Raw genomic sequence first — 26,078 nt, 5'->3', positions numbered from 1 at the left:
TCTTCAAAAGTCTAGTGCTAATTCTCAATCAAATTTAGTCCGCTTTTGTAGCAATTGCATTGAAGCTTGTGCACTTGAGTGCTATATTGGCGACAGAGGTGGAACGTAGCTTTTGTTGAGACTGAGACAATCGAACTTTTCATCCATATTACATGATAATATTTATGGATTGGAGAGGAAATTATTCATAGGTATAAAGGAAAGCTTGTTTTCAAAAGCTGAAATTCGTCTCTCCTCGTGCCCCAACAGTTCTGTGTTAATGTTTATGTAAGCTGAAATTGTTGTTGTTTTTTTTTTTTTTCCTTTTTCGTGTTTCTTGGAGAAGTGATTAAATTCGCCGTGAGTTTTTTACCTTAACTCTCCGTATACTTGTGGAGATTGTTTCTATGCCGTGTGCAGGACTACGTCATGGTTTTGTGGTTCAGCTACGGCTCATATTTTTTTGTGAGATCAGATATGGTAGTTTGCGAAATTGCTTTTGTGGTTCAGCTACGACTCATCCTATCCTCGTGAGATGGAAATTTACGAAATTGAAAGGCTTCTTTGTTTGTCCCAATGTGCGAGGGAGCATAATACGGTCGAGATGTTAGTGTCGCTGCATTTGATACGAAATTGTCGAATTATGGGAATGATTTGGTACCTCATCCTTTTTCCGTCGGGTCAAAATATACGAAATTGAAAGGCCTTTTCCTTCCGTGTTTGTCCCGATGCAGGGGGGGTTATGGTCGACATTGTATTGCTGCATTTGCTGTGAAATTGTCGGATCGTGGGAATGGTCCGCTTATGTAGATTTTTTTTTTTTCTCTTGACTCAACGGTGAGAGAGAGAATATATTAGCAGCCAGCGAGTTACTAATAATACTGGTTCGTTTTTGAGTGCTGATTACGATGCTTCAGGTTATAATAATTGTTCGTTCTCGAGTGTTAGTTATAATAATGCTTCCTTATGGGTCGAGCAAGACTTTGAAATTGAACTGTAGTAAATTATTTTTACTGAATATAGATTCTAATTTTGAATAATCAATTTTTGTGATATTACTTTTATATTTTGATTATAAATTTTTAATCATTAAAAAAACTAAAATCTATAATTACACACACAAATTAACTTTTACTTGTTCTTATTATTCTTCTTGGATCACACCAAAAGAGTAGTTTTTGCTTATTCTAATATTTTTTAAATCAAACCCAAAGAGTAGTTTTGACTATTTCTGATTATTCTCTGTAATTAGTTTTTTATAATCAAATTTTACAAAATTTAAAGCGATAGAGAACAAGACCGTAATTAACCTTATCTCAACAAAAATTAATAATGGTAGCTGCCTAAATCAAAATAATTAGACGACGCAGATTAAATCGAGATAGACCCAAAGGCCTTAAGCTCCCCCTGGATGAATCAGTTGCCACAAAGTCAACAAAATGAATATGGAAATCCAAATCAATGGAGATTTGGAAAACCAGAAACTTCGTGGGGGCTGCTCGATAGATAGTCAAAAGTACCCTCAAAAAGACAAAAAAAAAGAAAAAAAAAAAGAAAAGATAGTTAAAAGTATTTTAATACTTTGACCGATCAAAGCGATACATATCACATGGTTGGAAAATCCAAGCCAGCTGAGCCATTTCCACCAAACTCCGGTTCGGCAAAACTGACAGCTCACAGACAGGGGGGCGTTAGTCCTTGTCCCCATTCGTTTACGATTCCACCATTTATTTATTTCTCGTCTTCTTCCTGTTTGTTTTCTCCTCCTCCAAGTCAAATCGAATTACGTTATCTCAGAAGTTAAAGCCACTGAAGACTTCGAGCCTCTGCCTCCGATACAGAGAAGCTCAGTTCCGCTTACATCGCTACCTATTTGCTCGCAATCTCGCTCGTAATTCTGTTGCGCGGAGTGTATTTGATATATTTACGTCACTATTTATATAAATACTAATAATTTAGTCGGTGGAGATGTCAGGGAAGAATTACATAATAGAGGTGGAGCCGGCGAAGCCAGCGAAGGATGGAAAACCGTCGATCGGACCGGTATACCGTAGTGTGTTTGCTAAGGACGGTTTTCCGCCGCCGATTGAAGGATTGGACAGTTGTTGGGATATTTTCCGGTGAGATTTGTCTCTTTTTTCTATATTTAATCGGTATAATTTGTGAATTCCTGTTTGGAATTTGAATATGGTAGATTCGATAAGTCCTTATGTAGGGTTAAATTCAGCCAGACTTCGTCTTCTACTGTTTCTGCCTTCGATTTAAGGTGTGGAATTGGATGAGTATACTTATGTTCTATCCACGGTTTGTGATGTTGTTTCCTTTTTGGTCTCCAAATCCAAAGGAGCGTATCTTTTAGTGCTTTGCTTGGAAAGAAATTGCAACTCTTTTGCGGAGAAAAATAAAAAATTAGGACTGAGTTTGACCTGTTAAAGCCCCTAAGTTTTCTCCCTATCCTTCTTTACAGGTCTATTATATTGTACCTGCTTACCTAATATACACATAAGTAACTATTTGAGCATTGTATAATATGCTGAAATTGGAATAATGTTGAGTTCATGTAATGACTGAAAAAAGTACAAATGTATGTCTATATGTAGTGTGTATGTATTTCTCTACACACACACACACACATCTGTATATATTTATGCATATGTGTGTGTGTAGTTTCTAATTGGCAAGCTGTGTATCTAGAACACACAAAATAAATGATGAAGCCACTGGAAGTATGCTTAGCTCTATAGCATGAATGTATTAATCTGAAAAGTCTGTTGAAGGAGTTTCTGTCAAAAAGTTATCTATGGTCTAACAACTAATTTACCTTTTGGACCATGGAAGATGTGTGTCTCTTGTTGTATAGTGTAGAATAGAAGTCAGAAAAGGCTATTCTCCATGTCATTTGTGATGAGGTGCTAGACACTGTGGCATGATGTCGCATTGACTCTATTCTGTATTCATGTTAGGATCATATTATTTTGTCATGAAATGCATGTAAGTGTTGTTTCAAGATGCAGTGCTTATGAAAAGACTGTAGTTTTGATGTGTCTATCGTGGTGATGACATCTAGTACAATTTGTTTTTTATGTTGCAGCCTGTCAGTGGAAAAATATCCTAATAATCGCATGCTTGGTCGCCGAGAGATAGTGGATGGAAAGGTAAATTATAATGAAGCATTTTGCTTGTGTGACCTCAGAAATTCATTTTTCTCATCTTTTTACTTTTGGCTATACTTGTTTTTGTTTCTTTCCCTGCAGCCAGGTAAGTATGTGTGGCAGACTTATAAAGAAGTATATGACTTGGTGGTGAAGGTGGGAAATTCCATCCGCAGTTGTGGTATTGAGGAAGTAAGTCTTCATGGATATTTAGCAGTTTTCTATAGTCTACTCATTATACTTTTAGCCGTGGTCAGTTCCTTGTTGACTAGATTCCAACTTTGGGAGAAATGATAAAAAGCCCTTTTTGAGTTTTTATGGATGTCACTTGGTGGACTATTAACCATCTTATATCCATGTTTTGGCTTCACTGAGGGTACACTTGTTATTCACTGTACTTTTCTGACTTGACAAATCCTGTAAACTTTTCCGGAGTTGACTCAGCCAAAAGTTGAGCTGCCTTATTTTTTCTTTAAGCTTAAACTCTGTGTTAGACTCATTATTAAGTATTTATTTGCAACCACAGACGCATATGAAAACATTGCTAACTGCAGACTTTAAATACTGGAATCAAATAACATGTTCAATTCTTCATGATTTTATTTGGGATGTGTTTTTTGAGGCCATGGCTTATCAGTCATTTCCGTTGTAACTGTTTGCATGGAAAAAGTACATAAGACTTTTTTTCATTGTTTTTTATGGAGTTAGAACGAAGTTTGTGTGAGACTTTCTAGAATAAATTTGATATCTGACCACTTGCATAATTTCCTTCTATCTAGGGAGGAAGATGTGGTATTTATGGAGCCAATTGCGCAGAATGGATCATGAGCATGGAGGTATACGTCATCCCTTTTTTCAAACACATTATACTCCTGTTTCATGGTATTTCTTTATTTCGATGACAATAGAATGAATGCTTTTAAGTTCAATTTTATATGGAGGACCGTAGTGATTGTATCTAGTTTGATATAAAAAATAGTCTGTGCAAAATCTTCTATTTCTGATCAGATTTCATGCTTAAATCGTTTGCTCTAGATGATTGTCAACATCAAAAAGTTCATGTCATTGATTCCCTCAATGAATACAACACTGATTTCCTTGGTTCATTCTAACAGTATGCTTGGATCTCATTTACGTGTTGCTCTTCTATCATGATGAATTTCCATGAAAATTGAAACCTAGTTATTCACATTGAAGTGTTACATTGAAAACAAACTCAATAACTGTTCTGAACTTTGGTTTTATTTGGATTTTCCTGATCCTGACTCTATGTTCTCATTTTGCATTCTTCCTCATCACTTACTTGAGCAAGGCATAATTTATGGTGTGATAAAATACCAGGCAAGGAGTGCAAGTGTATATGAGAAACAACTTATGGGACTAGACAAGGAGATTAAGTGGTAGAGTTCCCTATGTGTAGGAACATAATGTGCAGTTCAAAGAAACTGAAATAAAAAATGGATACATATAATAGGAGAGAAAGATTCCTCTTGAAATCTATCTGATTGATGATCTCATCCCGCTCTTCATAAAATTTCTCTGGTTTTGGCAAATAAAAGAAAGAGAAAAGGAAATTCGTAAAATTGCTCTAGTTTAGTAATTCAGCAGTCTCTAATCTTTTTTAAAATTACCTTATGTTGTTACCTAGAATATTTTCGTGCTGAATTTTTGGACTTTCTGATTTTTCTTCATAAGTTTATAGTCATAAATTGTTTCGTTGTGTCTTTTATGTTCGAAAGCAAAGAAAACAGAAAATGTTAGATTTTTCAAAAACAGGAGCCGAATCAAACCATGATGTTGGAGGACCAAGGCCAATTGTTAGCTATGTCATCGTTGATTTTAAGCAAAATTGATAACTGAACTATTTTTCTATCGTTTCATCAAAAAAAAAAAAAGATAACTGAACTATTTCAAAAGTTTTATAGCATACCTTCAAGATAGTCGACATCTGCTGAATGGGGTGTCTCTATTTTATTTGATGCATATATTATCTTTCTCAATTCTGTGGCGTCGTGTATGTTTTGTCAACTTCTGAATTAAGAAGCAGTTGCTGGTTTGGAAGTATCTATTCAATTTATTCTGACATCAGTAAATTGATGCAGGCCTGTAATGCTCATGGTCTACATTGCGTTCCTTTGTACGACACCTTAGGTATGTATCCTTACTCTTTTGTTTGTAGTCTTCTTAATTACGCATACATGTGTGCTGTGTCTTTAGTACATGATTTTTTTTTGTTTATTCCTTTTTTTTGGTCTTAAGTGCATGATTATTGATGCTATCTCATGTTTGAAAGTAAATTGATTGATTTCTCCTCCATCTGGTTAGGTGCTGGGGCTGTGGAGTTTATCATATGTCATGCTGAGGTTACCATTGCCTTTGTTGAAGAAAAAAAAATTCCTGAGGTTCGTAAATGTTGCACTTCCTTTTTGGGTGTTGGCAAAGAATTTGGGGTGGGATTCCTTAAACTAGATTCAGAAGATGATTGATTTCATGCAAATTTCAAATTTTCTTTGTTGAATATAGAAGATAGGAAATTAACTTTATTTAACAATAGGAGATAGGAATCAATTAAAGAATTCTGCCACTTCCCATTTTATGGTTGTAGTTACTTATGAAAGAGTTTGAGTCTTTTGTTAAAAGTTGATCATTCAGTTAAAAAAAAAGAAAAAAACTACTTTATTGACATATTTGAAGATAGTTGACTTGGTAATGTAGCATATTTACGTTGTTCTTAATCTCCAGGTCAGTGCTTCTCTCTAGATTAAAGTACCTAATGGACGAAATTTTTTTTTAAGAAATTAAAACATATTTTATAGTGATTATAAGTTCATGATTTCTGTAGTGCATTGAGAAACCTCAACTGTGGTAAAAACAATTCACGTTTCATTTAGATGGAAGAGTTTTAAGATAAGCTTTGGTTGGAGGAAATATAGGTTAAAGAGTATGGATAGAATAGTTGATACTGACTTTCTTCACTTGAGTACTTTCAAGTGAAGAATTGGCTGGGCCAGAATTTTCAGATGTCAAGATGTAAGAAATGGACGGTTGCATCTTGTTGCGGCTTCTCAATGTGAAAACATGATGCCGTGAGAGATAGAACATAAATATAATATATCCAAAGTTAATAAACAACTTCAGAATTTGAAGAAATGGAGAAGTTTATGGAAATGACCAACATTGTTCAGTCATTCATTTATTGAGTTGCATTTTTCTTCATGCTTACTGTGATAAAAGCGTATGTTTATTGTACCATCATAAAAGAACATTTAGTTGCATTTGATTTTGTCCTTATTGTCGTGAACATCTCTTCGATGCTTGAACTCTTCATTTGAATGCTTTCCTGCTGCTGCCATAGTTTTTATTGATTTATGTAAAATTGCTGCCAATATGATAAAAGTCCAATATCTACTGTCTAATCTACGTCTTTTTGCCTTTTGCAGTTACTCAAAACCTTTCCAAATGCTACAAAATACTTAAAAAGTAAGTTGTTTGTATAGTAATTTCTCTACCTGTCCCTACCAAATTGTGAAAGTAACTCTTTTGATCCTTGATTTCCTTTTCTTTGTTATTGTTCTTCAGCAATTGTGAGTTTTGGGAAAGTTACCCCTCAACAGAAGGACGAAATCGAGAAATTTGGTCTGGTTGTGTATGCTTGGGATGAATTTTTGTTATTGGTAAGCTGGTGGATTCCTGTTTATACTTATAACTTTTAGTTGGATGCCATTGTATGCAGTGGTGAGATGATCATAATTTTGTGGTCCGGTTTGTTGCTTTGGAGTTTGGATGAGCCTAATCTGACTGTTTGGTCTGTTTGATGCTTGGTTGCACCAGCCCTGCCTTCAGGCTGCTTGCACTTGCTATCTTTCTATTTTCGTATCCTTGCCTGCCCTCTATACATGGGGACTTGCCCAAGGATGTCTTTTGTTGGGATAGATTTGATGTCTGGCAAGCTCCTTGTTTGCTTATGAAAAGGTATACTTGGTGTGTAATGTTTTAATGCAATCTAAATTCAAGGATGAAGCTTTGTGACTTGTGCATTGCTGTGCGAAAGCGAATACCCCTGATCACAACAAACATGAATTAGTTGTATCGAAGCTAGAGTGAGTTTCTTTCAGTGGATAACCGATAACTTATTTGCTTGTCTCTTTCCTCATGATATTTGTTCTATCTACCATGGTATTGGGTTTGCTGTTATGTGCATTCATATTTGTGTGGCTCATATGGTTATGTTTGACAAGGTTGGCCTACAAGTTTAATGCAAATTTCTGGTATTATTGAACAGATAGTCTCTTGAATTTCTATTCTTGCCACAATTAAATTTTTGTTCTGAACCTTGCATCAAAAAGTTTTATTGGCTTTTGTTCATATGCGAGGCAATGGCTCCAATTTTTTGTGTTCTCTTTAGCTCAAGTCCTTCAAAGTGACTCAACGCTGAGCTTTATCTAGTTGCTTTACTAATATCTGAAGAGGCCCTGCTGATTTAGTCCGTCATGTCAGTTTGTGGTTACTGGACTATCAGTATCATGCAGAAATGTAATTGGTGGTGTCTTAACTCTGTATTGTTGGTGCATGCTTTCCTGATTTTTGTTTGTTTAAGATTATAACTTTGATACAGAATGTGATCTGGCGGCATTTTAACGCTAATGTAGTGGTGCATGCTTTTCTTATGGTGTGTTTGAGAACATTGACTGCCTATGTACTTTCGTTTTCTATACTTGGTTTATTTATAGAAGTCTTTCGCAATATATTGATATTTCCAAGTCGTGATCTTAGTTTTGACCTTATTGTTGCAGGGTGAAAATAAGAACTATGATCTTCCAGTGAAACGCAAAAGCGACATCTGTACAATAATGTATACTAGTGGAACAACTGGAGATCCTAAGGGTGTCATGATTTCAAATAATAGTATTGTCACTCTCATTGCTGGAGTGAAGCGTTTGCTAGTTAGCGTGAACGAATCGGTGAATACCTGTTATATTTTCTCTTTACTCCTTCAAACCTTGAAGACAAAACTCCATTTCCACAGGTTGTAATTATAATTTGATCTGGAATCATATTCAGTTTCTGACTTTCTCTTTGTTTTACAGTTGACTGTAAATGATGTCTATCTGTCTTATCTTCCTTTGGCACATATCTTTGACCGCGTGATTGAAGAATGTTTTATTAATCATGGGGCCTCAATAGGATTTTGGCGTGGGGTAAGATGATTACTGTTCTTTGTTTTTGAGAAGAAATTTGGGCAAGCTCTTATGTACAATGGTGATTTTGTTGCTACAGGATGTCAAATTGTTAGTTGAAGACATTGGGGAGCTAAAGCCAACCATCTTTTGTGCAGTTCCTCGGGTTCTAGATAGAATTCACTCAGGTAAATTTTGTATCCACAAACCAAAAATGACCAGAACAAGACACCGCAACTGTTGAAAGTTTAATTTATGCCACGTTCGGATTTCTATTTTGAGTTTGTTTGCCTAGTTTGCATAATATTTCAGAGCTAGTTTGCTGTTTTACTTAACTTACAGACAGATTAAATTTATTGTCCAACGATCTTGTTGAATGAGTTCATAACAGGAATTTATGTCTTGAAATTTGCCCCAGGGGGCATTGGAGTTGGTGTTCCCCTCTGCACGTCCACTGTTTTTAGCAATCACAAACATTTTGGTTTGATTCAACTGTCAAGCGATAAATTTGTTGAATTTTTTGCAGGCTTGCAACAGAAGATATCGGCAGGAGGTTTCATAAAACAAACGATGTTTAATTTTGCATATGCCTAGTAAGTTTTGTCCCACCTCTTGTTTTATGTCATGAAACATTAAAAAATGATCATTTCTGGTGAATTGGAGACTTAGTTTTTCTCAACATATATTTGTGCTTTTGGACACCCTTGTCTAGTTTTGCTTCAAAACTGGAAATCCCTTAATACGTCTTCTGAATTTGCCAGTTGAAGCAAAATTTTTGTGAGCTGTGATTTGAAGTTTGCTTCCCATAGAAATCCCTTAATACCTCTACTTTATTGTTGGCTTGAATGATATACTAACAAGGCAGATTTCTTTGCACAAACAAGCACACTTACATCTCGCTTAACTACCTTCGCTTGAAAATTTTCCACAGCAAGTTGCGTAATTTGAGGAAGGGGCATAAGCATGATGAGGCAGCTCCTATCTGTGACAAAATCGTTTTCAGCAAGGTTGAGACTTGTACTTGATGCTGATACTCCACTCTTTTTAGTTTTTTATCATGGCAGTGGAAATATGACTTCGGATCTGCTTCGCCGTTCAGGTTAAACAAGGTTTAGGTGGGAAAGTACGGCTTATTTTATCTGGAGCAGCTCCCCTTGCTTCACATGTTGAAGAATATCTAAGAGTGGTATCTTGTGCTCATGTACTTCAAGGATATGGTATTCTCTTCTTTCACCCTCAAATGCCATTGGTCTTTGCTTTATTTACGCAAAGTTCTTGTCCACTGGTGTTAAATCTTCTTGCTTATATACTGTGTTAGGCCTCTTTTGTTTCTCTTTCCTATTTGCTACTCAAGTTTTCTCCTTTGCCCCTCGAATGTATATGTTGCACTAGAATTTTAAAATTGAAAAATGTCCTATGCATTTAATATTCTCATCATCACTAATTAAAGCTGTTGCCTATCAGTTGCAGAACTTTCATCTGCAGCTATATATCACAAGGAGTTACTATAATCTCTCATAAATAAAATTTTATGCTGCTTGTGATGCCTCTTATTATCTGCTATGGTCTTTTCTGGAGCATATCAACCATCATCAGACAATGGCAATTTGAGAAATCCTGAGTCTGCAATGCGTATTCCAGAGTTAATTGTTTGTTTGGAAATGATCTGGATTACTCATTCAATCTCGTTATATTATGTTCCTCAAACAAGTCCACTGTATGAGTTCTGTTTTGTGCTTAGGTTGAGGACTAGGCATTTCCAATTTTGAAAGAAAAAAAGTATAAACAAACTTTTCTTTGTTTGGGGTGTAGGTTTGACTGAAACATGTGCTGGTACATTTGTCTCTATACCACATGAGATGAGTATGCTGGGTACAGTGGGTCCTCCTGTTCCAAACGTGGATGTCTGCCTGGAATCTGTTCCTGAAATGGGATATGATGCCCTCTCAAGGAGTCCACGTGGAGAAGTATGTGTAAGGGGGGATACCTTGTTTTCAGGTTACTACAAACGTGAAGATCTTACAAAAGAAGTCTTTGAAGATGGATGGTTCCATACAGGTTGGTCTAAAGTGATGCTTTCACTAACTGTATTACATGTAGGACTATACGTATATGCTGATCCAATGATCCTGCCCTAATTTTATCAGGGGATGTTGGTGAGTGGCAGCCAAATGGGAGCCTGAAGATTATTGACCGTAAAAAGAATATTTTCAAGCTCTCGCAGGGCGAGTATGTAGCTGTGGAGAATTTGGAGAATATTTATGGTCTTGTTAGCGCTATTGACTCGGTATGTTGGCAATATTCTTGACGTTTAATAGTTAAAAACACTAATGCAACTGTAGCATGTTCTGATCATGGATGTTTACAAGAGAGACACTTTTGAATAGCATGATAGTTTCGATCACATAGTTAACTGAGACTCGTAGGTGTTTGACCATATAATGGTACAGTTATGCATCTATTCTTCCTGCACACTTCAGTTGCTGTGATCTTTAGCTGTCTCTCACTTCTATGCAATCATGTCAGTCAATGCTCTTTCACAACTTATTGTGCTACCTACATGCTAACTTTCTGCAATGGTATAACTGCTTGTACAAGCTGTATGTCAAACTCTTTTGCTACATCCATCAGATATCTTGCCTAATTTTTCTTATTTCCAATAGGAGAAGTACTTGATTTGATTGGAACATTAAATTTTTTCTAATTCTTTTTTTCTCCTATCCAAAATCCAGATCTGGGTCTATGGAAACAGCTTTGAATCTTATCTTGTTGCTGTTGTTAACCCAAAGAAGCAAGCAGTTGAAGAGTGGGCTCAAGAAAACGAATTAACTGGAGATTTCAATTCTTTGTGTGAAAACCCTAAAGTGAAGGAATACATTCTTGGAGAGCTCAACAAGATTGGAAAAGAAAAGAAGGTTCATCCTCTACTGATGTCTGAGTATTGGTTATATAATCTCTTTAAATAACTTCTGTATAATTTGTCTGGATGTTTCTCATGAGTGTTAAAGAGTGCGTGATTGGTATTACATGCAACTTTCTCTAAACATCTGTCATACTCTTGGCAGCTAAAAGGCTTTGAATTTATTAAAGCTGTGCACCTCGATCCTGAACCATTTGATATGGAACGTGACCTCCTCACACCAACATTTAAGAAAAAAAGACCCCAATTGCTCAAATACTACCAGGTAGGTTCCCTTTCCATCTTTGGTTATAAAGTTTCCAACTCTGGTTATGTCTCTGCTCTTCTACGTCTGCATGTCGTGTACATCTGAAACTCGTGAAATTGATGTCTGCTGAATGAAAGAGAATTACATTGCGAAGGATTGATAGTTCCTTGAATATAATTATGCTGGCATGGTTCCAAATGATATTAGCATGCTTCCCCACATGCGTGCATGTTACATCCGTAATTTTAGACATGCAATCGCTATAGATCATTATCTTGCTTTCAAATATAAGTTGCAGAGATTGTGAGGTAGTAAAATAAAACAAAGATGTCCAATTTGTAGTCTACTAATCTTATTAAGAGGGTTGACAGAATACCATGAACATTCCACGTTTACATAATTCTCCCACCTTTAGGATAGTGTTGGTTTCATGGTCACATGCATGACTCTGTACGTCACTGATTATCTTTTATTTTCAAGATAAAAGCTTTGACGTTTCTGTTAAAATTCGTTTTATTGCTGCAGAATGTAATTGACAATATGTACAAGAGTGCCAAGTGAGCTTACAGCAAGAGCATATACTTTCACTCTTTCGACGAAATACGCGTTCCAGTTTGCCGTTTATTGGTATAACTTCCAACTCTCCTCCCTCTGTCTAACAACCTGTTTTGGCTTTGGGATGTACATATTTACAGCGTACCGAACTGAGGAATTAATAATGTACGTGAACTATAGTTATATTAAATCCTAATGTTTTATTTATTTACCTGGAGAATTGTGAAGTTTCTTATTCACAGAACGGGAACAGTAGATTAGACGCTCGTGTTCCCCATCCTCCTGATTCCAGCTATGGCCTGATTTAGGTCTCAAATGTTATTTCATGTCATCGCAATTACATCCGATTGCAAGGTGCAAGTTTAGGTTATGTAACAAACTTTACGAAAGAGCAAGCTCAAGCTGTTTAATAAGGATTGTAGACTAGGTTCGACTTGGAGGATCAAAAGGCCCATCGACATTTGAAATAAGCTTTTTGTTCTGAAGACATCAAGAGTAGTTTTAACTCTCTTCATGATACACGAGGAAATTATTGTCAAAATATTCAAGACGAGCGTGTTGTAAAAAAGGTTGCCTTTTTCAGGAGCAAAACCGTTTAAGAAACGAGGTGGAGAGGAATGCAAAAATACAAAAATATTTGCCTTCTTCAGGAGCAAAATTGTCACAGGATTCCATCGAGAATGTACGCTGCCATCATGAATTTTTTACCCTTTCTCATGTTATCTGATACTGGGAATTAAATACTGGAGGAACACAAATTTTTAACTGAAAAAAGAATCATAAAGTAACAAAACAGAAATCACACCTACTTATTTAATTACTCTTTCATTAAATGAGATTAATCCATGAATGTATAGCTGTAATTACATAAAATACCAGTCATCAGATTATCTTCCCTAAAACAGAGTTGATGAAAACTGCAACGCCAGTAACTCCTCTCTCGTGTACTTCAACCTTTGATCTGTTTCTGAACAAACTAAAAAGATATGAATACACGAGAAAGGCAACAAAAGCTTTCTAAGGAGATCTTTTAAAGAATGACTCACCTAAAAGACGACTCCTATCATGTATCATTTTCTGCCGCTGTTTGGATGGATAACTCTTCAAAGCACTATTGTCAAATCTGGACGGTAACAAGGATATTTTCTGCCGCTGTTTCGATTGAGAGGTTTTTGAAGTTGCCTCTGATGGATATAGGCAGCTACTTCCACCTGTGTCAGATAAAGACATGCTAACATGTTCATGCCTCACCTCAAGTTTTGAGTGCTTTCGAGCAAATAGAAAGATTGCATCCTCAGTTAAAAGCCAGCAACCCCTGAGATCCAGCACTCTTAGCGCCGGGGGAGGACTAAAAGAATCAAGCCCAGCACTAGTTAGCACAGCATCACGAACACCAAGATGTTCCAAATTCTGCATTGCAGAGAAATGGAGTAATGATTCATCTGTTAGGATGCCACTGTGCAGCGATAAATGCTTCAAGCTATGGAAGCTTGACAGAGAGAAGAGTGCCGCATCCTTGATTTGTGGACCCCCCAACTCTAACCTTTCCAAGTTGGTAAGATCCTTAAGTGCTAAAAATGATGGGACCACAGCAGAATCAGAACCTTCATGGTTGATCAAGCCTAAAATTGCAGAGGAAATATCTGACATTAGTGTGTATATGAAATACAAAATTAACGTAGAGAATCAAAGAGGAAGCAATTAACACTAACATTTGAAACTCATAATCGATAAAAGTACTAGAAAATTGGGACTAAAACAGCCTAAGGATTTTCAAGGGGACTCGGGTAACTGAAATGGTCTACTAAATTGGACATGAAAAATTAGAATAAGTTGTAACATGTAGATACAAAAATGCAGAAGTTCACTCTCATTAAAATTGTATAGGAGTGCTTGGAGAACTATCTGGGATACTGTCCTCAAGAGTAAAAAGTTGACAAATGCTACAATAGATCTTTGACATTGCTGTCAAAAACCTAAGCTCAAAAACCGAGGGAAAAGGGAGAATAGGATGTAATACCTTTAATTCTTGTACTGCTGAGGTTGATAGCTTTTAGTGAAGGCATCATGCCAATGTAAGGGAGAGCAGAGTCATCAACAAATGTGAAAGACAGGAGCAGAGTTTCAAGATTTGAAACATGCCCAGCTAAGATTCCCACTCCAGCAGAGCTCACTTTTGTATTGTTGAGGTTCAAATATCTTAATTTTGCACCTATGCATGCAATATTTGCAACTGAATCATCTGCCATCGAACTACCACTAAGGTCCAAATATGTTATTGAACTCAGATGAGGCAAAAAGTAGAATGAGTCGATATGAGCGTTTGATAGATCCAAATGAGAAACGAGACTGGTTTCCACATTTGAAAGTGCTCCACAGACATCAGCAAATGTGGCACCAGATGCAACGAGCTTTGCTAGACGAGCTTTATCACCTTCTCCTTTGAATAAATAAGTAATAGTGCAATTGCTTATGTTTAGGTGTGCAAGAGAGGGCAGAATTGGCAACTTCGTGACTTTGGTCCAAGCTAGATTTAGAGAACTTAACTTGGGAAACACTTGGAGAAGAGCAGCACCTCTATTTGATATTTCGCTTCCCCAGAGATCCAAAAAGTTTAGTTTCTTGAGTTCCTATTAAAATCATAAAGAATTATTAGTTATTAGGAGACTAAAAATACATTCTCGTATCAGGGATACTCAATGGACTATTTAGTCTATTTGGCACACTGCCAAATCAAGGCATGGAAAGATCTTGCTCAGTAGAACTAAAAGTACCGTAAAAAGAAGATAATCATGCTTACAAGAATATATATATCAAAACCTATTGAGTGGCATAATCTTTGAAAAACATTTAATTCTTTGAGAAAAAGTTAACAATTTCCAATTGACACATTCAAGTGTTGTCTTTCACTGCTAATGCAACAAGGCGAAAACAGTATGTGCATGGAAAGGACAGGAGGAGACTTGAATCAAGTATAATGCAGCAGAAAGTTCACAAGAGCATCTAAACTACCAAAATTCCAACCTGTAGAGAACTTAAAGCCATGTCAGTGACCGGCAAGCCTCCCAAATCCAAAACACGTAGATTAGTTAATGAGAAGAGAAACATAATTCCTTCTGCGGTTACGCCTGTTTCTGAGATGCACAACCTCTCCAAACTTGGAATGGACGAAAGATGCCTAATGCCAGCATCAGTAATCTTAGAACATCTTGAAAGGTCAAGCTCCTTTAGATTTGGCATGCCTGAAGGAAATGAAAAATGTTAAAATGCCGAATTAGAGAGAGAGAGAGAGAGAGAGGCAGTAAAAAAAAATTGTCCATCAAATTGGGTAAGTTATCAAGACAGCATACCTGTAATAGACCACAGAGCAGCACTATTAACTTTATAACAATCTGACAGATTCAATGAATGCAAGTAGTTGAAGGCACCCAAGTATGCCATCCATTCTGCATCCACACAATTCTCCCCCCTCAGGTCAATTTCCTCCACGTTATGTTTGAAGACTCTAAAGAAGTCAATGCAAGTTTAGTATAATATATAGAAGTAACAATAACACTAAACTTTAGTTCTGCAATGCTACCAGTTAGTTAATCACCACAAATAGCAACAATATATACTCCCATTTAAAGCAGCTTGTTATTGGATGCTAAATTTGTTTGAGATACAATTCCTGAATTTTCATGTACAGAAGAAGAAAACACCTAATGCAGAAGAAAACCGGCAGAGCAGCACATATCAGTACAAGCAACTCTTAAGATGATAAAAGTTTTTCCAGTTAGAAAATGTTTATAACATACTTCATTCATATTTTTCTTATATGTCCTTTTCATTCTAATTTTTGATGTAGCTGATGTTTGAGCATATGGATAACACATAATAAATTTAAGCACAAAAGAATACTCTTAGGCTTCCACATAATTCACCAACACTCAAAACTTCTCTCTCCTTGCAATCAAGTTTCATATAAAGCTACAGGTATGATCCCAGTCTTAGAGATTGAGGGGAAAAGAAATCCTTCCTTTTTCATATATCGTAAGAATCATAGCGTGCCAAGCGGTGAAGGATTTAGGATCACAACGAACTCAGAAAATCAAACTATCACTAGTTTTACCCCACCAACAGAATAATTAAGTCACATTCCATCATAGTTCAGCTTAGTTTTTGAAAAATTGACAGTCACAGCACAATAAAGCTGCAAAAGTAAGCGCCTAAACATCGAAACAAGATCTGCATAATACATATTTATGAAACCGCAGAGAACTTCCACAAAATTTCTGTACCTCCGATTAGACGTCTCTAATTAAAAAAAGACAAGAAAAACAAGTATACTATCACTACTACAACCTTAGCAAGCAAATCTCAGCGTCAAAATCATCTGAATAATTAATCTGCATAGAGGAGGAGCAATAGTTAGGATTAAGTGACTTACTCGAGCAAAGAAGGAAAAAGAAGACGGCGACGTAGGAGGCGGTGGAGAAGAGCTCCGGCGAGGAGAGAAGGCATCCGCTCCAAAGTTCGACGCTGTCTCCGCCACGCCTCCACGGCGTCTCCGCTCTCCGTCGCCGCCTCGATGCACATCCGAATCAATTCACTCTCCGTCTCGATTCTACTTCTTAGATCAGAGCTTTTCATCGCCATTTCTTCTGGTTTCTCAATTTTTTGGGTTTATGTCTTTTTTATCCTTTATTTATTTTAGGTAAAATTTCTATTCAGATTTAGATATGAAAAATTCCCACTCGTTTGAAATGCGAAATGTGAATTATTTATAGCGGATAGCGGCAGCAAGTTTTCATTTCCAGCTGCGCTTCCTGCTCGGGTGAATTTAAATGCGGTTTCATTTCTTCTTTTTTTTTTTTTAATAATCAGCAGACTAAACATTGACCAGGAGTTTTCTTTTTCTTTTTTTCATTAAAAAAATAGAAATATAATGTATATACGTAACCACCAAGAATATGGTTAAAGAAATAGGACGAACTGGTTTTACTTTTACCCCAAAGGTGTTGAATTTTATTATTTTTTTTTTCGACACAGGGGTGTCCGGATCAATTCTTACGGGGCCCGGGAGAGGAGGCCCCGCTCCACACCGAACACGTTAACAGCGGGACTCGAACCCTGGACAAGTCAGGAAGGTCGCCATACCCTAAGGAGGGGAAGCGGACCGCTCGAGCTATCCCGTGGGAGCAAAGACCAGCCACGTAGAGTGGCAAGTTGTGGGAGGTCACCCCTGACCTCCAGCATCCCCAAAGAAGGGAATGACCACTGGACCAAATGGCCAGTGGCACCTCAAAGGTGTTGATTGAGGTTCAAGAAATTACCTCAAAGGGTGTAATTTGATTAAATTTTGATAATGATCAAGTGACCATGATCCTTCAATTAATGGTAGTTGATCGGTCGGCATGCATGGTTACAGCGGTCAATAAACTTGATTAGAAGAATAAGAAGATTACGATAACTGCGTTTTGAACGAGTGACGTCAGGATTAACGGTTCAAATTCACGAAACGTCTAAAAAGTATACGCTTTTAATAGTTTCAGAACTAAAAATATATAAATAATAATTGCAAGATTAAAATTATAAAATCGTTGAAGTTTGAGGGCCAAATAGACTTTTTGCCCCTAACATGCTAAAAGATGGATTTGCATGTCTTAAAAAATGCCAAATTACTAATCTTTTATTTTTTATTTTGTCAAAAAAAATCTAATCATATAGGTGTGTAATGGTCTAAATGCTTTTGAGAGTTAGGACTTGCTAGCATCTTCTTCTTCTTCTTAAAAAAAAAAAAGGACTTGCTAGCATCTCTTTGGTAGCCATGGAACTGCAAAATAGTTAAAAATAATTTAAATTTTAAAATAATGTATTTAACATTCGTTATTATTTGTTTGTTGAATTTGAAATCAATTTTGGTTCTATCTAACATATAATAGATAAATGACGCTTGACTTACCTATTGAAAAGTTTTTAGAAAATATCAACTGAGGAGCACTATAATAGATAAATGATCATTATATTACATAGTTACTAGTTTCCACTCTCCCCATGAGAAATTAATTTCGGGACTGTCCTTGGTCCCAGTTACTACAACTTTTCGGGTCGGATGCCTATGTCCAGTGCTTAAACTCAGGCCTGCGGCATTCACTTTGAGGTTGGGCATGAACAGAATCTAGAGACATCCTGGACAACTGAGAAAGGATGTTCGCCCTGAAGTTCATCCAATAATTACTGGGATAAAATGTGACGGGCCCAGCTCAATTTTCTAATGCGCCTAAGGCTTGCTTGCTGTTGACATATTGAAACAAAATTGGGCTATCGGTTGCAGAGTTTAAGTCTCTTTGACGACTGGTTTCGCAATTCAAACTTTCTCACAGTTTCACATGCTAGCTCTTGCCTCTATTTCAGTTAGACCGTATCAATTAGGTGTTTTTGAAAATATTTTTTAAAAAATTTCCTATAGCGATATATGTGACAAGCGTTTACTATAGATGGCTAGCTGTTTTTAAGGATGTATTTTGAGATATTTTTGAAATTAAAATTTTTTTGAAATACTTTTAAATATTGAACATTATCCCACCACCACCGTCTCTTTCCCCATTCCCTTCTCCTTCTCCTTCCTCTTTTCCCTTCCTTTTTTTCCTCCTCTCCTTCTCTCTTTCTTTCTCCCAAAACACTCTCCCCTCCCTCCCCCCCTAATCTAGATGCGATCTAAAGAATCAGCCAAGGAAAACCTTCCGGTTCATGGTTCAACCGGTTCGACTGGTCGATTTCGGTTCAAGGATTTAATAATTTTTATTTATTTTAGTATTAAAAATTATGAATAAAATAAAATAAAATATTTATTTTAAAAAAAACAGTTGAACTCTCGATTTTTACCGATTCTTGACCGGTTTAATTAATTCTTTAGGTTTTTAATTGAACCGGACCGGAGGCATGGCCGGTTCACGGTTCAACCGGTCGGTCCGGCCCGATTTTCAAAAACATTGCCTTGAATCTAAACTCTAGCCTTATCCCAAGAACCCTAAACTAAGGTGCTTGTCCTTCTGCTTCCATTTGAGAAATGCCTGAGTAAGGTACTTTGGCCATGACATGTGTCCACAAAGGGTTTCTCCCTCTACACAACCCATTACCAAACCAATTTGGTCGCAATGGCCACGAGTAGATCAAGTAGAAGGAGAGGGAGGGTTGTTGCAGGGAAGAGAAAAGAAGAAGGAGAAGGGAGAAGGGAAAAAATAATGGCTATGGTGTGTAATGGGTGGAATAAGAAAATGTGGAAGGATTTTTTGTTTTTTAGTAAGTCATAATTGAGATTGTGTGTGTTTTTTAAGTTGTCATCATATACTCAATAAAGAAAAATAGTTTTTGACAAAAAATGGCAATCAATACAGAAAAAGTATAAGAAGACAATAGGACTTTGGTAGTGTTATAGACATTTCAATGGTTACCTTGAAGCACTCGAGATTTAAAGATCCTAAAAATGTCTATAATCTGGGGATGAAATAGCTGAAATATAGAGAAAACAAGATAGAATAACTATCAATTTGAGAAATTTTAGTGGTTAAGAGTAATGTACAACTTTCAAAGTTACAGCATTTATCACATTGAGTTTGTAACATTTCTATTTTTTTTAACAAAAATACACCAAATGTCTCGTGTACCTTGAATTTCATAAAGAAAAATAGAAATGTTTCAAATATTGTGACCTTAAGAGACCACCCTTAGCCATTAATTTTTACAATTATATTCTTATCTATGTTTTGCTTATCCTTATTTTTTTTTTAAAAGTATTTGCACCCCTTAATTTTAAGCAATTTCAAGATTTTTTAAATTCATAAGCAATTCAAATAACGATTGAGGGAGTAGTTTTATTAATGTCTATAATCTATATCTATATAAATTTGAGAAGGGATTTTTAGCAACAAACCTTCACAAACCTTCCTACTCTCAACTCTATTTTTCTAGCATTCTACATTTAATTTATTTCGTAAAAAACATCATGGGTATATTACACCCCCACGTTTCCCTCAAACAAGAAGTTAACTCCAACTAACACTCCCACATTTCCCTCAAACAAGAAGTTAACTCCAACTAACACTCCTTACACACCTTACTCCAATTAACACTCCTCACACACTTTCGCACTACAATTAAAACTCTTCCAATCCAGAATTTCACTTACATTAAAACTCTTCAAATTCCATCATAAGATTGCGCAAGTTCTCTTTCCACTCCATGTTGTTATCCTTATTAGCCCTCAAATTAAATTTCACTCCACACACCTTCCCACTACAATTAAAACCCTTCCAATCAAGAATTTGCGAATTTGCCAATGCCATATATTGCCGTTTCTACTCTTCTGATGCCATAACCAATTCCCACCACCAATTCCATTTTTCTAGCATTTCACATTTATTTTAATTTATAAAATATATTCCTCTCAAATTCCACATCTACTATTCACATTTAAAATTTTTTATTACTTTTTAAAATCATTTCATTTCAAATTGTTGGTTAATGTGCATGTTATCCTATTTGAACTTCAACCCATCACGTTTCCGATTGCCTTGCGTTATTTATGATTCTACAACAATTAAAACTTCTATAAGACCATAAGAAGAGATAACAAATATAACATCCTTTCATGCTTTCTTATTAATTTAAATAAGTAAGATTATTTACACTCCATTTTTGTTATTCATACTTCAATAATCATTTTGATCATATAATTTTCATAATTAGACTATATGATAAAACAAATGGTGGAATTGCAAATAATAAAAAATTGAGTGCAAATAACATTTTATTAAGTAAGAAGTGGCCCCCATACCTTTCTAATTTAAAAAAGTAGTGGCTCCGCTTATATAGAAATTTGGTTTGAAGTTTATTAGTGGGAGGGTAAATAAAAAGAAAATATTGCCAAACTTAGTAAAAGTAAAAAAGTAACTGATAATATTTTATCTTTAAGCTTAGTAATCCTAAATAAAAGGGCAAAATTAAATAGAAAACCAAAAGAAAATAATGTCATGGATTTAAAAAAATCAAGAATGGTACCATTCATGAAATCCAAATTATGAAATCACTAAATAAAAAATAAAGTACTACTAGCCTTTTAACGTGGAAATTTTTTTTTGAAATATTCATTTTTGATAAAAAAAAATAATGATAATAACAACACCAATTCTACCAAAAATTTTTAAAAAAGAAATATTATAGTTTAAGAGAAAGATATAGAACATTCAACCATAGTTATTAAACCAGGCCCGGCCCGGCGGTCAAACCGGTCGAACCGGCCATTAGGCCGGGCCGAGTCTTAAATTGGATCGTTTGAGCAATGGAACCGTTGACTAGTTAACGGCCCGGCGGTCGGACCGGGCTAAACCGGGAACCCGGCCGGTTTTGTCCACGGACCGATTTTGGTGGAAAAATTTTATTGCCTTTGTCAAGGCTTGAACCTTTGGACCTCCACCAATCATTAACGTATGCTTACCACTAGGCTGCTCTGAAATTTGTTCATTAGAGGTCTTTATTATAATATATATATATGTTTTTTCAATTCTATCTTTTTTTTCTCTAAAATAAATTTATTTGAAATCTTTTAATAAAAATTAGTACCCTCCAAACTCTATAATTTATAAAATGAATTTCAAAAATAACACATTACATAATTCATTTCAAAGACAAATATTAATTTAATAATTTTTTACACTTAAAATTCATAAATAAGCTACATTATTACACTAAATATAAATAAAATTTTACACTTGAAGTTTGGTGTATTACTAAATAACTTTATATTTAATTGATTCTTATATGAATTAATTATTTTATAGCAAATTAAATTAAATGAGCTTTTACTATGGCATTATTTATTACAATTTATATCATATATCTTATATAAAAAATTATGAAATATAATATTTAAATATATTTAGTGACCCACCGGTTCAACCACTCACCCACCGGTTGAACCAGTAACCCGTTGACCCACCCCCTTCGCCGGGTTCCTTCCCGGGTTGGGTTTAATAACTATGCATTCAACCCTAAAATACTACTTAATTTGTATATATCTGGCCCAAATTTGACATTAGAATTGAATAAGAGTGCAAAACCCAAACACTAAGGATAACTTTTGGTATCATTAATTATTTTCTGTATTCTTATTGCTGTCTTCATATGTAAATATGTATTTGCTATGTTAAATATATATATATATATATATATTGATTGTAGTACTTGAGGATATTATAGATATTATCAGTTTTTTATTTCCACTTTTAGATACTAATAATTGCAACCATTGTAATTAATTTTCAATTTTATATTTTCATTATGATAGATAAAGTTAAATATATTGGGTCGCAGGGATATGAATTTAGAGGTTAGGTATAGGGGGAGGAGGGAGGGAAGAAAATGGTGAGGTGTCGAAAAGTAGCAGGAAAGGTTGAAAAAGAAACATGAGTTACAAGGATGGGCGGAGAAGGTAGGGAAGAAGAAAGGGGATTACAAGGATATGACAGAAATGACAAAAAAATAATAATAATAGAGAGGGTGGTACCATGATAGAAGATATGAAAGTCGTAGGAGGCATCTGATGACTAGCTGACATATAAGAGAAGAGGGAAATGATGGTGATTTTTAATAGTTTTGAAAACTCTAAAAACACATATTATGGAGAATTTTTTAAAAAATATACGTTAAAATTTATGAAAAATGCTAATCTAAATGCAATCAACAATTTTAGGGGCACAAGATAGGAGAAAGATTTTTTTTCTAAAAATGGAAGAAAATAAATTGGTTATAATTTATTTTTTTATATTATAAGTTTTGATATATGGGTATAATATAATATGTTTTGTCGGATATGGATAAATTGACTTTTTTTTAGAAAACTTTTTTCACCTTACTACCCAACCTAACCCTCTCCTTAAATGCGTTAACAATTCTTTTATCATGTAAATCATTATAGATTAATTTTTTTTTAAATATTAAGCATACACTTCTTTAAAATTTCAAGTCTATATATATATATTTATTATTTTGTACCACAATATATAAATATATAAAATATTATTTTGATTTGAAATATAACCCGTGCATAGCAAGGGTCAAAATACTAGCTCTCAAAATTAGAGCATGATACTACTAGATATCTTTCGTAAAACTGCCAACGAATTCAGTCGTTTTTTTTGTCCGGTCTTCTGAAGCTAAAATAATGGAGAGTGTGTGAAATTTATAGGCCAGGTTCCAACCTTTATATAGGCAAAAATATCTCCGAAAATGCACAAAGTCTTGCGTTTAGTTTAGTGCGACGCTCGTCTTGTCCTATAACAATTAACAAGCTGTTCCAATTCAAGTCAAATTAGTACAGCAATAAAGGTGGCTGCCACTTGATAGACGCCAAAGCCTTCACGCCGTTTAAGATATCAAACTAGCAGTCCAGCACTTGACCTACAGCAGTATTCTGATCACGGTTTTAAGGTCTGAGGCTTGCAAATGATAAACATTCTTGATTCTTCTGCTGCCAGGTATCGCCTGAGGTGCCATGCATCACATTTCATTGTGTGCATGTGGACGTCTTCTGTATGAACCTCAGCATTTTGGTCGAGTGGTTTGAGACGTTTGATCCTTCGTAGTGGCTACAGAGTCAAACAATTCGGAACACAGCCTGCACCTTCTTCCCAAAGGTTAACATGTCAGCTGATACTCTCTATTTTTTCTTTTCTTCGGTCAAATTATACTCAGCTGTTTGATGTCTACCGGATATGGTGCATCGAACGAACAATTTTGTACTTGTCTCTTGCTGCATTTTCCCCTCTTATCTTATGTTCCCCGCAGATTTATATGAATAGAATCATAATGTCGGTGTTGTAATCAAGCGATGCGATAAATAAAGCCCACATCTCAATGAGATGAGAAATGGGATCATAGTCTCATGCTTGTTCGAGTCACCATCACAAATGACAAAACAATCATGAATACTAGGACTTGGTTCCTGCCGTGCTCATTCATCACTATACCAAACTACAGGACAAGTTTCAAAGTAATGATATCTCCAAACTCTCAGCTGGCCTGAGGCCCGAGTTTAATCTTAAATCCAAAGAACCTCTTCCTTTTTTTTTTTTTCCCTCTATCAAAGGAGATGTGAGATTTTAAAAGCGGAAAAGAGAAGAGAAATTTTAATCCAAAACTTTTAAATCTTCCATTTCACTTTTACATATGTTACATGTGTATGCCAAACACCTTAGTAAATTTTTCGTTTGGATAATATAATTTGGAAGAGAATTTTGTAAATATTATCCTGCATAGATTAAAAATACATTTTTCAACTATTTGTCTATCTCATATACATTATATTACAAAAACTATTATAGTATTATTCCAAATAAAAATTTTCAAGTAATTTCATAGCCAAACAAAATAGAATTATTGGCATAAATATATTGAGCGGGGATTGCATATTTTGCATTGCATTAGCCATGAGTGAAGCCTAGAAGGCTAGGACAAATTTGGTAGGGTGCCAAGGCAAAAGTCCAAAGCCAAAGAACATGGGGCACAAATGTTTATCAGTGTGTGTAATCGCGTTTGGGCCACGATTTCATGTATTTTAAGAAAATATAAATTTATCTAGTCAAAATACAAATTAATTTGAATATAATGTAAATTAATATATATTTTTTTTTAAAAAAATCATTCAAAACGTCCCTCGTATTTAATCAAATGAATTTTTTTGTTATTCACTTTTAAAAAATTAATTTTATGTTCCTCATATATTTAAATCAACAAAATTTGGTCCCATCATAAATTTTCAGTCACTTTTTTATTCTAAATCTACCACTTAACTCACACGTTGTCATTTTTAGGAACAAAAGGATTAGATATCATTTGTAGTTAAATGGATGGTTTGATCTATATTCTTTTTACCTCTAAGAAAATGCAGAATCTAGTCCGAACTATATTCATTTTTTTCCTAAATGAATTTAGTTCAAATTTAGATCGAATTTAGTTCAAATTTAGATATGATCTAAATTCATTTTTTGCCTATAAATAAGTGAGATCTGATTTTTTTTTTATACCTAAAAATGATCACATGTAAGTCATGTGGTAATTTTAAATTAAAAAATGTTTGAAAATTTAAGTTGAGACTAAAGTTTGCTGATTTGAATTTGTAAGAGGCGTAAAATTAATATTTTAAAAGTAAAGGATAAAAAATTAATTTAGCAAAATGTAAAGAATGTTTTGAATGATTTTTCTTATTTTTTATGAGTTCCATATATATTAAAATTAACGTATGTCTTGTAATTTAAACTGTACAACCTTTTTTTTTTCCGCTAATGAACTTGAACCTTTTAAAGTTGCCATGCTACGATCCAGTACTGAATTCAGAGTGATAAGAAATGCAATCGGACCCTCCAAACTGCGACAGCAGAAACCTAACTGCAGTCTCCATCCACATGACAGAAGTTTTTTTTTTTTTTTTTTTTCTTTTTCTGATGTGTATCCCTCTGTTTTTCTCCTTCTTGATGCGCAGAAGGCTGCTCATTGAAACTAGCGCAAACCCCCCACCCCTCCCCCTGTACTCCTCCTCCTCCGTCCCGGAAAAGCCCAAAAATAAAAAAAAATAAAAATCCAGCAATCGCCGCGTTTTCTTCTACAACTCATCTCATCGAGCCCCTAAACAGTAAACATAGTAATACTCGTTAATTAAAAAGCAGTAGAAAATTAAGTGTAATGCTATTTGTAATCATTTTTGGTTATTTACACATTCATCATTTATTTAGTCATATAGTCTAAATGTCTAATAACTGAACTGCACGTTAAAGTGATAATGGGAGTGTGAATAACAAAAATAAAAATAAATAAATTATATGATTAAAGTGATAAAAAAGCGTGAATAATAAAATATAAATATAAGTAACATTTTCCACAATAAATAGAAAAAAGGAACCCCGCCAGCCGAAATGGGCCGACCTTTTCCCGCTACGCTACGTGTAATAGAAATAAAAGTGTAGGCCGCCACGTCTTCCCATTACCAGTACTAGTAATAAGTTGTAGTTAAC

At 35.1% G+C, this 26,078-nt stretch overlaps 2 protein-coding genes across 4 annotated transcripts; one reads left to right on the top strand and one right to left on the bottom strand.

Moving 5' to 3' along the window:
* Positions 1-1,655: 1,655 nt before the first annotated feature.
* LOC113702898 (long chain acyl-CoA synthetase 4) lies at positions 1,656-12,241 on the top strand. Its single transcript, XM_027224064.2, has 19 exons — positions 1,656-2,099; positions 3,071-3,134; positions 3,234-3,323; positions 3,911-3,967; positions 5,234-5,282; positions 5,457-5,533; positions 6,572-6,611; positions 6,711-6,805; positions 7,925-8,092; positions 8,219-8,329; positions 8,409-8,496; positions 8,835-8,901; positions 9,240-9,315; positions 9,408-9,525; positions 10,121-10,366; positions 10,456-10,595; positions 11,041-11,223; positions 11,374-11,493; positions 12,001-12,241. The coding sequence occupies exons 1-19, from the start codon at positions 1,948-1,950 to the stop codon at positions 12,034-12,036; spliced, it is 1,977 nt and encodes a 658-aa protein (XP_027079865.1). The 5' UTR covers positions 1,656-1,947; the 3' UTR covers positions 12,037-12,241.
* Positions 12,242-12,815: 574 nt separating this feature from the next.
* On the bottom strand, positions 12,816-16,815 carry LOC113702900 (uncharacterized). 3 transcript variants are annotated; one of them, XM_027224065.2, is made up of 6 exons: positions 16,460-16,815; positions 15,381-15,535; positions 15,055-15,272; positions 14,051-14,660; positions 13,077-13,652; positions 12,816-13,006 (listed from the first exon to the last, which is right to left on the bottom strand). In XM_027224065.2, exons 1-6 carry the CDS (start codon positions 16,666-16,668, stop codon positions 12,927-12,929), a joined length of 1,848 nt encoding a protein of 615 aa, XP_027079866.1. In that variant the 5' UTR covers positions 16,669-16,815; the 3' UTR covers positions 12,816-12,926. The 3 variants fall into 3 exon arrangements, with proteins under 3 accessions (XP_027079866.1, XP_027079867.1, XP_071917988.1); XM_027224066.2 differs by having other exon boundaries at positions 12,816-12,997; XM_072061887.1 differs by having other exon boundaries at positions 12,816-12,991.
* Between the last annotated feature and the right edge of the window lie 9,263 nt (positions 16,816-26,078).

This window comes from Coffea arabica, chromosome 8e (genome assembly GCF_036785885.1).
Source record: "Coffea arabica cultivar ET-39 chromosome 8e, Coffea Arabica ET-39 HiFi, whole genome shotgun sequence".
NCBI lineage: Eukaryota > Viridiplantae > Streptophyta > Magnoliopsida > Gentianales > Rubiaceae > Coffea > Coffea arabica.
This window is presented reverse-complemented; position numbering and strand designations above follow the sequence as displayed.

Coding starts and splice junctions, on each gene's coding strand:
- LOC113702900 (XM_027224065.2), bottom strand. CDS start 16,668: ATGGCGATGAAAAGCTCTGATCTAAGAAGTAGAATCGAGACGGAGAGT. Junction 15,536..16,459: donor CTTTTTCCTTCTTTGCTCGA/GTAAGTCACTTA, acceptor TGACTTCTTTAG/AGTCTTCAAACATAACGTGG. Junction 13,653..14,050: donor CAGCAGTACAAGAATTAAAG/GTATTACATCCT, acceptor CTGCAATTTTAG/GCTTGATCAACCATGAAGGT.
- LOC113702898 (XM_027224064.2), top strand. CDS start 1,948: ATGTCAGGGAAGAATTACATAATAGAGGTGGAGCCGGCGAAGCCAGCG. Junction 3,324..3,910: donor GCAGTTGTGGTATTGAGGAA/GTAAGTCTTCAT, acceptor CCTTCTATCTAG/GGAGGAAGATGTGGTATTTA. Junction 11,224..11,373: donor AGATTGGAAAAGAAAAGAAG/GTTCATCCTCTA, acceptor TACTCTTGGCAG/CTAAAAGGCTTTGAATTTAT.